The 11,462-nt window shown below is 52.3% G+C and overlaps 1 protein-coding gene across 1 annotated transcript in view; it reads right to left on the bottom strand.

Annotated features, from left to right (window-relative positions):
* Positions 1 to 96: 96 nt before the first annotated feature.
* LOC121358019 (E3 ubiquitin-protein ligase RNF213-like) overlaps positions 97 to 11,462 on the bottom strand; it is a gene marked incomplete at its 3' end in the record, with an annotated part of 35,529 nt that continues 24,163 nt past the window's right edge. Inside the window, exons 28-41 of the mRNA XM_041475856.1 lie at positions 7,320 to 10,901; positions 6,977 to 7,113; positions 6,580 to 6,675; positions 6,027 to 6,145; positions 5,357 to 5,479; positions 4,694 to 4,776; positions 3,739 to 3,936; positions 3,195 to 3,342; positions 2,752 to 2,887; positions 2,142 to 2,318; positions 1,706 to 1,845; positions 1,148 to 1,302; positions 627 to 839; positions 97 to 278 (exon numbers count right to left, since the gene is read on the bottom strand). Coding sequence (XP_041331790.1) covers positions 97 to 278; positions 627 to 839; positions 1,148 to 1,302; positions 1,706 to 1,845; positions 2,142 to 2,318; positions 2,752 to 2,887; positions 3,195 to 3,342; positions 3,739 to 3,936; positions 4,694 to 4,776; positions 5,357 to 5,479; positions 6,027 to 6,145; positions 6,580 to 6,675; positions 6,977 to 7,113; positions 7,320 to 10,901 — 5,489 coding nt within the window. The remainder of the gene's footprint in view (positions 279 to 626; positions 840 to 1,147; positions 1,303 to 1,705; positions 1,846 to 2,141; positions 2,319 to 2,751; positions 2,888 to 3,194; positions 3,343 to 3,738; positions 3,937 to 4,693; positions 4,777 to 5,356; positions 5,480 to 6,026; positions 6,146 to 6,579; positions 6,676 to 6,976; positions 7,114 to 7,319; positions 10,902 to 11,462) is intronic.

Here is an 11,462-nt window from a genome sequence, read left to right as displayed (position 1 = left end):
CTGAGAAAAGCAGCACCAGAACAGCTTATGGCTGCTCCAATGCCCCAGAGAACCTCCAGGCAAAGAGCAGGGCTGTGAGCAGAGCTTGGTACCTACCTGAGCTCCCTCAGCAGCTGATGGCGGTGGCTGCCCCTACACTGGGCACCCTCCTCTTTGCACAGGAATTCAATGGGCATGTGGAGGTTCTTCACTCTCTGCAGCCAGAGCTCGGGGGAGGCTGTCCTCACCAGATTCTTTAGCTCCTCAGCACACGCCATGGCAGCCAGCACGTCCAGATCCTGCACACACACGGGGACAGGGGTAACAACAGCTGCATTTCAGAATTATTTATGGACCTAGGGCTCTCAGTCTGGCTTGCTACACCACATGTTCTACTGAATAATGTCCTACTTGATTTCTTTAAGCTCTACGATTCTCATGTTTGTGGCTTGGCTCATTAGCATGTCTAACGCAAAAGCAGAGAAAACTATTTTAAAACCTGCTTGTAGCAATAAGAGCACAGTAGATCATTCCCAATTCTGAGGAACCCCAGCCTGTGCTTCCCCCTCTGCTGTGGCTGAAATCCAAAGGAGACTGAAGAGCAGTGCAGACAGAGCTCCCTGCCAGGGCTGAGGGAGTGACTCTACCATCTCAGAGCATGGAATTCTGCATTCATGTGGGGTCAGGAGGTAGCCAGTCACACAGGGGTACACAGCCAGGATCCTGGAGAAGTTCTGCAGGCGGCTCTTGAACTGGTTGTGTGCCAGGTGGGCCCAGGGCAGGGAGGGCACCAGCTCCTTTGTCCAGGGGGACTCTGCCATCCACTCCTTAACCCAAGACAGGAACGCCGCACGCAGACACTGCAGGGATGGGACACAGAAAACAAAAGGTGAGAAAGTACTTTTATAACTCATCTTGTACTGGAAAGCCTGGAAAAATTCTCTGAAAGATGAGAATCACTTCCCTACAAAGACAGCCTTAAATGTGCCAATTTATACAGGTGCTGCCTTTCTGAGTGATCCCAGTGTCCAGTAGTCTGCTCTGGGGTTCCCTTGTTCTTGGGCAACTGTCTCAGAGGGGCATTTTCCCCAAGGCAGGACTGATTCAGAAGGACGCATTCCGAGGCATCACACTCTTCTCCCCATTCAAAGGGTTTCCAGCCCCTGACCTGCAGCTGCTCCTGGGAGGACACACCAATGGTCAAGACAACAAAGTCTCTGATGTAGCACTCAAAGAGCAACTGCCTTTCTTCCCCAGTCAGAGCAGAGATGAATTTTCCCAGGGCAGTTTTCTGGAAGTATTCCACAAACTTCTCAGCATGGCCTGGAAAATGAGGATGCAGAGAAAAGCTAGATGTTAGGAAGAAGCTGGTTTTGAAACAGCATCTATCCTAGAGACACTGACACCTCATTAATCACTGATGCATCCAGCACTGATGCATCCAGAGCACTGAGGAGGGACTCAGGCCAAGCCTTGTCAGCCCAGCACCGTGTCGTATTTCTGGATTCTCACCTTGTCATTAACTCTTGGCTGCTCCACAGCACTTTGAATGCAAGGAGAGAAAGATGAATGGTAAGAAGCACAAAGAAAAGCTGCCTGCACAGAACTCTGCTGGCTCACAGGAGCACAGAGGGACTGAAGGTGACTGCAGTGACAGGAGGGGCACAGCAATGACAAACCAGAGCTCAAAGGGCAGTGGATGGAGATGCTGAAGCCAGGCTCTCACCTTCAGTGTTTTGGATGTACTGAGCCTCCAACCACATCTCTTCCAGATACTCCTTTATCCTCCAGCTGAAGGGTATCTCATTCCCAGCATCAGCAGATACCATCATGTTGTTCTGCACCACGATTATCTCTGGCTGAGGGCTGGGCAGTTAAAAGGTCATTAAGGCACAGGGCTTTTGTCAGGGAAGCACAGTGCAGACAACAGAGGCAGAGGGCTGCAGAAAGCAACTGAGCCCTATGAGGGAGGGGAGAGGGAAGGGAGGGAACTGCAGGACTCTGAGAAGAACCGGCTGAACTATGAACAGTGCCCTGCTGCCCTCCTGGAGCAGCCAACAAACAACATCCCTCTGCCTCGGGGGGTTAGAGCCAGTGCTGGGCTGCTCCCAGTGCTGCCAACCCAGCCCAGACCAGCCCTGCTGCTGCTCCCCCGGGCTCACCTGTTCTTCCCTGCACTCAGGAATTTGGTGTCATTGAAGATGAACATCCACAGCTTTGTCACCCAGTTTGCTCCTGACCTGACCAGCAGCTCCAGATTGCCATTCCTGTCTATGACAGCAATCAGGAGAGCCAGGAAGGGAGTGACCACCTTCTGCACTCGCTTCCACAGGGTGTGCCTTTGGGAAGAGAGAGATGGAGAAACCCAGAGGAAATGTGAGCAATGACATCAGCAAAACAGGACGTGCCTGCCCTGAGTAACTAATTCTGTCACATGTCAGTATTCTGGTATGTGACAGAATCCTAATGCTGCCTTTATGGGAAAGAATACCATCAACAAAAAATCCCTGCACTTCTCTCACTCCTGGCTCACCTGTATCCCACTGTTCCACTCAAGCACTTGTGCATCCCTGTCCCAGTACAACCCCTTCAGCTCTAACTCACCCTTCCCCAGGACAGGCTAAAATTGCCTCCCGAGAGTTTCTACCACAGACTGGAGACTGACACTGCAAATGCTGAGATAACACAAAGCTGCTGTCTCTGCTGCACAGGTGCCACTTGCAGACCCTTCCTGGAAAGCTGCAAGTGACAAGGCAGTGCTGCTATCCTCACCTGAAGGAACCTGCCTCCTGCAGAGCAGTGAGGTTGGAAGCTTCCCGAAGCACCCAGTTTTTTGGGTGAAGGGAATTTTCTTCTTGCTTCTTCAACAGGCTGGAGAGACGAACCTTGGTTATCTTCAGGAAAGAGGCTACAAAACAACAGGGAACTTGTGTTTTCTCTTCTATTAGCTTGGACCCAAATATCCCACCAAGCACAGCATTTGACCATTTTTCCAATAATTGGCCAAGTGGGGGGAAAAAACAGCCAGTACAGTGAGAGAAAAAGCCACCACTTAAACAGAACAAAAGCCCTACACCCACCAACACTGCAGCACGGACACATATTCTTGGGAAAGTCCCCTTGCCTGCACCACAGCAAGGACTTCTGCATCCCCAGTGAGCTGACTGACTGTTTTGGTGGTCCCCAAATGTCCAGGGACTCCCTGCAGCACACACCTTTCAGCTCATCCTCTTTGGAGAAAAGGCCAAGCAGAATCTCAATTCGCCTCCTGCTCCGGCTCAGGTCCTCGTTCTGGTCCCGCAGCATGCCCACAGCACTCTGCACACAGGTCCTCAGCAGCACCGTGGTGTCCAGGATCTCATCCTGCCCAGGAAACAAGGTCATTCCCCTGGAGTGACCCTCCTGTCCCCAGCACACTCCCTTGAAAGGTTTCCAGGGCTCCCACAAAGGGCCTGCTGCCTAGCATCCCTGTTCCCAGCTTCCCTCAGCTCAGGCTGCAATTCTCAGCTCTTTTGCTGTCAAGAACATGATGCAACTTCTGTGGCCCTTTCAAACTGGCCTGTGAGACAGCATTTGTGCTGAGTTGAGATTGCTGCAGGGGAAAGGGGGAAAAAACAGCCAGTACAGTGAGAGAAAAAGCCACCACTTAAACAGAACAAAAGCCCTACACCCACCAACACTGCAGCACGGACACATATTCTTGGGAAAGCCCCCTTGCCTGCACCACAGCAAGGACTTCTGCATCCCCAGTGAGCTGACTGACTGTTTTGGTGGTCCCCAAATGTCCAGGGACTCCCTGCAGCACACACCTTTCAGCTCATCCTCTTTGGAGAAAAGGCCAAGCAGAATCTCAATTCGCCTCCTGCTCCGGCTCAGGTCCTCGTTCTGGTCCCGCAGCATGCCCACAGCACTCTGCACACAGGTCCTCAGCAGCACCGTGGTGTCCAGGATCTCATCCTGCCCAGGAAACAAGGTCATTCCCCTGGAGTGACCCTCCTGTCCCCAGCACACTCCCTTGAAAGGTTTCCAGGGCTCCCACAAAGGGCCTGCTGCCTAGCATCCCTGTTCCCAGCTTCCCTCAGCTCAGGCTGCAATTCTCAGCTCTTTTGCTGTCAAGAACATGATGCAACTTCTGTGGCCCTTTCAAACTGGCCTGTGAGACAGCATTTGTGCTGAGTTGAGATTGCTGCAGGGGAAAGATTCAGCAGTTTGAAAGAAAAAATGGAAATAATCAATGTGACCAGGGAAAATCTGCCCTTCCTAGGAAATGCTCCATGTCCCTGGTGCTGGGCATGTCCAGCTGAGGCTGCCAGGGGCACATGAGGCAGTGTGAATGTGGCTGCAGCACAACCAAGTCCTAAGCCAGCTCCAGCTCCACCTCAGAGCACACAGCTGGAGTGAGGCTCAGGACCACAGCTCCCACCTCCAGGGGGAGAAAGGCAATAGAAACTCTTAGAGCTGACTTTTAAAAATCAGAAGAACAAAATTACTAAGGAATTATAGGGTCCTTAGAATGGTTTATTTCTTTAGTGATGCTGATTTTCACTGGGTAGTGGGGAGGAGGAACTTGTATCTGATCAGTAACATCAATGACGCAAATATTGCTGATTGGTTTCAGGTGAAGGGAAACACAAATGGTGGGTTGCACCCATGGATGACAAAGCAGAGAGCCACAGTGACAGCTGAGAGGCAAACAAATGTATTCTGAACTGACCTCATGGTGCTCTGCTCCTGGCACTGGTGCTCCAACCTCCACCTCCTCCTGCTGTGCTTCTCCATTGGCAGGCAGAGCTGCAGCTAAGGTGCAGAATTTTTGTTAGAAAGCAGCAGTGCACCCTCCATCAGTCAGATGAGAGTTTATTTTAGCAACTGCATCCCAGAGCAGCAGAACATCTGTCAGAGATCCATTAGCACCTGCATGAGTAGCTGAGATTCACCTCAAACACAGCTACAGCTGCTCAGGCTCTCAGGCTTCATGCAGCAAGAGCTGGAAGAAATGTGACACTGAGCTAATGCTTAAGCTTTCCCTGACTCCTGTCAGGCAGTGTGGTGAAAGGAAAGAGAGTAAGGGGAAAGAAAGATCCTTGTCAGTCTCTGCCATGCATTTGCTACCTCCTGTGCTGGGACAGAACACTCAGGCTGCTGAGCAGTGCAAATGCCACATTTTTGTCAAAAAGAAAAGGGAAAAATACCAAATTAACTTGCTTGATGACCTGAAGTTGTAGTAATGAATTAAATACAAGTTGGGAGCCAGGTGGTGACCCCCACAAAACCGGGTGCTGAGCAAGGAAAGTCATCAGATACATTGTGCCATGCATTAGTTCCTGTAGTACCAATCTGGAGCCACAGCTCCCCCTTTCCCCAGCACACAGCTCACCTCTGGTTGCACCTGGATCCTGAGAGAACACCTGGCTGATGGTGAGGTTCTGCAGGACTGTCAAGTCAGAGATCATGTCCTTGGACCTGCGGAGGTCGTCGATGTGCACCGACTGCCACAGCCCTACAGGCACAGAACAAGGAATCACTCCCAGCCTGCAGCTTGTTCTTCCAGAAGAGCTCCCCCAGAAATACCTGCCAGCCCCTGGGGTTACCTTCAGAGGTTACTAACTCTCACCTCTTGCTGTAAGAGGGGAAAGCACAATGCCCTCAGAACCTGCTGCTGCACACATCCCTGCCTGACAGTTCCAAGGTTCTGAGGCTCTCAGAAGCCCCCAGACCCAAAGGAACTTTGCTGGACACATCAGCACCTGCTCCAGAGCCTCCTCTTGCCTGGAGGACAAGACATCCACAGAGTTACCCTTGTGGCTGTGCGCTGCTCTTCAGCTGACTGGAGAGGGGACCTGTCTGTCAGCAGGCAAGGCAAGGTGCTCCCAGCCAGGACTGCCAGGTACTGATCCCCTGGGCAGCCCTGTGGGACAGGGAAGCAGCTCTGACAACCCACAGGACACACTGAGTCCAGGTTTTCAGCATTTAAAGGAAGAATGAGCAAGAGAAATGATTGCCTGAAGGCAGCTGAAGAGTGAAGATGGACTGATGGGCACACGCACCTCCATGGAATCCCATGTAAGATGTTCCTCCTTCCAGCCGGGAAAGCTTCATGATAAAGTAAACAAAGACAGAGACCTCCCCCAGGTCCACCTTGTTGATCTCATTGACAACAGTGTATCTGCAGCAAAGAGGAAATGCTGCTGGCAGAGCAAAGGCACACAGAGGCCCATGGCCACAGGTCTCTCTTCAGAGAGGACACGTGTCCTCTCCCAGAACAGACACAGGTGACTCCCACTCCTTCCTCCCAGCTGTGGTGCTGAGCTGCCACCTCCAGCTGTGTCCTGAATTATCCCATGACCCTCAGCCCTTCAGGACTTCTGCAGGCAGTGGCCAGAATTCACACTACAAAGGGGATTATCTGCTCATTTCAACCAGTTTCGCTTATTCTGACTTGGGATATGGATTATTTGAAATACAATCCATGCATTTAGATCCATTCTGCTACAGTATAAATTCTGCAAATTCCTGAGTGTGAGATCCCCAAACAGGACCAATAACCAAACACAGAGAGGAGTGGCCAGGCAGAACTGAACCATTCCACACTGCACTCACCTGGCTGAGGTGATGAGCTGGGCATCCTTAGAGCCATCTTCAAAGTCTGTCTGAACAATGAGGACTTTATTTCCTGAAGTGGAATCCAGGAAATCGCTGAAGAGTGAAAAGAGATTTAATGAAAGTTACTAAGTATAAAGATCAAACATTAGAGACCACAGAACCAGCCACTCCACATTAGCTTTGGCTGCTGCAGAAGGAGAGAGAAAACCACGAAATCCCATTTCATGTGATGGAGCTGACAAGGTTTGTCCCTTATCAGCAGATATCTGGGCAGAGCCAGCCCACTGCCAGCACAGCCTCCCTTTTCCATATGTGCTATTCCGAATGCTCTGCCCATGCACCTTCCACACAGCTGAAGCCCATTCCAAGCAGGAAAACATCGGCCCAGACTCACCGGATGCACTTCAGGAAGGAGTACTCCGTGTCAAACTGCTGCAGGAACAGGATCTGGGGCCTCTGGGCCTTGCCCTGCACCTCCCTCTCCAGGCAGGCAGCATCAGCACTGGTGAGCAGCCGTGAGAAGGTGGTGACCTGGGGAAAGAGGGGCAGCAATGCAGCACAGACCCACCTGTGCTCGCAGGGCTGCCAGTCTGCTGCAGAGCTGCACTGTGCCCCAAAATCAACATTTATGTGCCAGCACCCAGCTCTGCTGGTGTGGCACACACAGGCAGTGCCATGCTGCAGCCCTGGCACGGAGCTGAGTGGGGTCAGGAGGGCTGGCAGCACCCCAGCCTCACCTCGGTGAAGGCGGTCTGGGGCCCAGCCCCTGCACCCACGTGTGCACTGAGGAAGTCAGCGAAGGAGGTGTGCTGCTGCTGCCTGAAGTAGGTGTGGGCCAGGGAGTGCGCCATGAACTCCCCCATGGAGTTGCGGAGGCGGATGACGGCGTCGGGGGTGGCACAGTTGAGCAGGGCCAGCCGCGCCTGCTCGGTGACGCGGGGCAGGAGCTCGGCGGGGGCACAGGCCGGGCGCAGGCGCTGCGTGCCCTGCAGCACCAGCGAGGCGCAGGCGTTGGCATGGTAGCCCACAAACGCGTCTGCAGGGCTGTACTGCTGCTGACCGATGTAGAGCTCCTCCGTGTTGACCACCGCGAACTCCTGCACCCATCGCTCCAGCTCCTGCATGGCCTCCCTCTGGCCCTTGTCCAGCACGGTGCTGATGTCCAGGTAGTGCTTCTCCAGCCGGTTGATCAGCGGGATGGGGAAGTGCTTGTACACCACCTCCTTCTCCTCGATGACGATCAGGCGAAACTTGGGGTGCACCCGGCACTTCACCCGGTGTGTGCCCAGCCCCAAATCCACGTACTTCTGCCCAGCCAGGTACACGTAGTACTGGTTGAGGGCATCGTAGAGGCTCTCGTAGAGGTTCTGCAAGTTGAGAAGCACAACCATCTGGCCAGTTTCCATGCAGACCTTCACCCGGTTGATGTTCCTGCATATCTGGGTGTATTCTTGGTCCTTAGGAAAACTGGAGCCAAAGATGATTTCTGGCTGCTGTCGGGCAGTGAAAAAAGTCTGCTGGAGGATCTGCAGCGCCGCATAGTTCTCAGTCAACACAAGCAGGTACCTGCAGTCCCCATCCTCAGCACTGCTGTAAATGTTCTGTCGGATCAGCTCTATCCTACTGATATCACAAGCCTGTATCTCCCCTTTTTCTGGCAACTTGGAAGTGAATATTTCCAAGGCATCGACATCATCTTTGCCACCAAAGTTACGAAGAACCACTGTGGCAATGTCCTGAGGTGTGGGGTCCTTTCTGGAGCTCTTAGCTAAGGCAAAAAACATCTTTATGAGGCTGTAGTAGTCACGCAGGCCAAAGAACTCCCTGTCTTGGGCCTTGCAAATGTTTTCATATGCATCTGCAAAGTGATGGAAATACTGTTCGACCTTCTGCAGAGCCCCTCGTGCCGAGCAGCAAATGCCCTTCGCGCTCTCGATGAGCTCCTCTCTGCTGGGGTCTCCACGAGACACAAAGATGCCTCGATTCATCTTAGCAGGGTCCAAAGCCCAGTTGGAAATCCCGATGAAACCAACCTTTTTGTGAGGATCAGGGACATCATCTACGCAGCCATCCTCCAAAAGTGGATGCAAAGTCTTCAAGGGCATTTTGGGAGAGTCTTCTGCCAGCCCAATCTCATCCAAAACCACCACTGATACATACTCCTCCAAGTTCTTCCCTTCCTGGAATCGAGCACAGTGCTTGAAAGTGCCTATGATTCCCTCTGGAGTGGAGAGAGGGCTGCACTGAAAAGACACAAGATGGATCTGCTTCAGGTCCTTGAACAGATCAGAATGAGCTGCTTGGCCCTGCATAGCATCAGCCACGATGGTTTTTGCCAGGGATTTGGAGCTCCCAGGCTTCCCAACCAGAAAAAGAGGGATTTTCAGCTCAATACAGATGACCATCATGAAGACATTTTCCTTCAAGGCCAAGTTCCTTGCTATGGTATCCCGGAGTGGCACCCCACTCAGGAATAAGTCCTGTATCAGGGAGATTTCTTCCAAAATCTTTTTCTGGGTATTGTAAGGCTTTGGGAGGACCTGGCTGATGGCAGTCCTGTATGGCTCCTTCCTTTCCAGGGACGCGTGGTAGCAGACCCCAACCGCCAGCACCAAGGACCAGATGACACCGTTTCTGTCACCACCGCCCTTGGGAGCTTTCCTCTCAGCCAGGCACTTCTCCAGCTCCCTCAGCAGCATATGGCTGTGCCTGTAAAACCACTTGAACGCCTCCATGCAGCGCTCCACATCCCGCAGGCTGACAAAGCTGCACTCATCATCCGTCTGCCTCATGTACTGCTGGGAGGCAAAGAGCACCTCTGTGACCATCCTCACCTCGTCCTTGGCCATGGGCAGCTGCTCCGCCACGCGCTGCACGATCTGCTGGATGTACTTCTTCTCCATGTGGTTGTTGAGCTGCCCAAAGTCCCACACCAGCAGGATCATGCTGGGCGGGAGCGCATGCACCCGGTACACGAGCTGTCTCAGTGGGATGGATCCCAGCTTCTCCTGGGTGTTGTCAGCCTTCACCCGGTAGCCCAGTCCAGCCAGCTCCAGGCGTTCAATCATTCTGTCCGTGTGCTTCCGGTAGGGATTGCAGGCTGCGATGATCTGCAGGCCAGAGCCAGAGGCCAAAGGCTCCCCCTGCACCGTGTGGTCACACAGAACCTCCTTGATGCTGCTCACGGCCTCTGTCGTGTTGGCTTCGTCGAAAAAGAGGATGGTGTCCAACCCGTGCTGCTCCTTGTTGGATTTAGCCAGGGCTTCTGCTTCTCTGATCCTGGCATAGATCATTTCTGCAGTGGTGCCTCCATGAACCTTGACAAGTTTCATGTTCTCCACCTTTACAGATCCTCTGCGTAACTGGCACAGGAACTTCACCAGCCTGGTTTTCCCACAGCCTGTTTCTCCCATGATGACCACCGGGATGTTGCAGCGGAATCGCATCTCTATGGCCAAGATTTTCAGCACGTTGTCTGTGGTGAGCTCGTACGTCTTGTCGGGGTCAAACACTCTGGGGAGCCCCAGCACCATGCAGAGCCTCTCGAGCTTCTCTTTGCGGGTCAGCTGATCAAAGGGCACGTTGAAGGGAACCCTCTGCAGTAACAAGCCCTGGTACAGCTGGGCAGTCATGATGTTCTTCTTGATGACATTCCCATTCAGAGGATTGATGGCATCAATGTGATTTCTGGTCCGATGGAAGTGGAAACCAATGAATGTCATGGACACACGATCCTCATTGAAAAACAGGTAGGGATGAGGCTCTGACTCCCACTTCTTCCTGATGTGGAAAGGAAACAGATCTTCCTCTGCGACGTTCTCCAGGTGGGAGGATTGTCTTCCTGAACTCTGGTCGGAAATGCTCAGGGAGGGCGTCGCAAAATCCCGCGCCATTAAAATCATAAAGCCAACCACAAAGTTCTTGAACCCATTCAAAATGTCCCCAACACAGCCAGGACTGCAAAAGACAGAAGCCTCACAGTCTCTCAACTGAATGTTGAGGAACCAGGTGAAGTTGCGGAGCTCTGCCCAGGAGGGATCCACGACCCCGCAGTGCAGAAGGAAGAGCTGCAGACATTCTTTATGGCTGCCTTCCACCGAGAGTGCCTTGTACCAGAACGTGTCCAGGTCACGGCCCTGGTCAAACCTCTTCAGATACTGGAAGGGTCTCTGAAAAGCCTCACTGCAAAATTCCTCCTCGTCCATTCCCACATCCCCAGAATGGTTCTCAAGTGTCTCCACTTCTAGCACTTCTTTGGGAGACTTGCACGTTATTTTAGGGAACACATCCAAGAAGTGATACTTCTGGTGCACTGACGTCTGGACAAAAGAAAAAAAAAAGGTCATCACAGAGCTGTAGCCTCAATCTTCATCAGCTTAGTTAATCTGTTCTTAAAAACCTCCTTGCCTAAAACTACAGACCTGGGAACAGGAGCCAGCCTTTTCCCCGTGCATCCCTTCTTCCACTTAAAGTGCACCAAGGAATCCTATTCCCACCTACATTTCTCTTCCAGGAACATGAGCCTGGCATCGCCTCCAGCCCCTTCTCAGGGCTACTTCAAAGAAAACAAAACCCATGAAACTGCCGGTATTTATTCCAGTCACTTCTACATTCTGCTCTTACAGCTGCATATAAATATTTCCCTACTTTCAAACACACAAATTAACATGAGGGAGATTAGATTTTGCATTTTTATATTTCCTATAAACATTACAGTGGGGGCAGTGAGGCTTGGATTAACAGGCCTTCAGAAATCACCAACCCAAGGAAACCAGACAGGCCTAATTTGCTGTCTCTGTCTGGTGTAAATGTCACAACACCAGGGACACCAGTTCGTTATGGGATACAGCACACTCCCAATGAAACACGGAACTCTGTGC

Source organism: Pyrgilauda ruficollis, unplaced genomic scaffold (assembly GCF_017590135.1).
Source record: "Pyrgilauda ruficollis isolate IOZ18807 unplaced genomic scaffold, ASM1759013v1 scaffold369, whole genome shotgun sequence".
In the NCBI taxonomy this organism is placed as follows: domain Eukaryota; kingdom Metazoa; phylum Chordata; class Aves; order Passeriformes; family Passeridae; genus Pyrgilauda; species Pyrgilauda ruficollis.
Note: the sequence above shows the minus strand (reverse complement) of the source record. Positions and strands in the feature narration are given on the sequence as shown.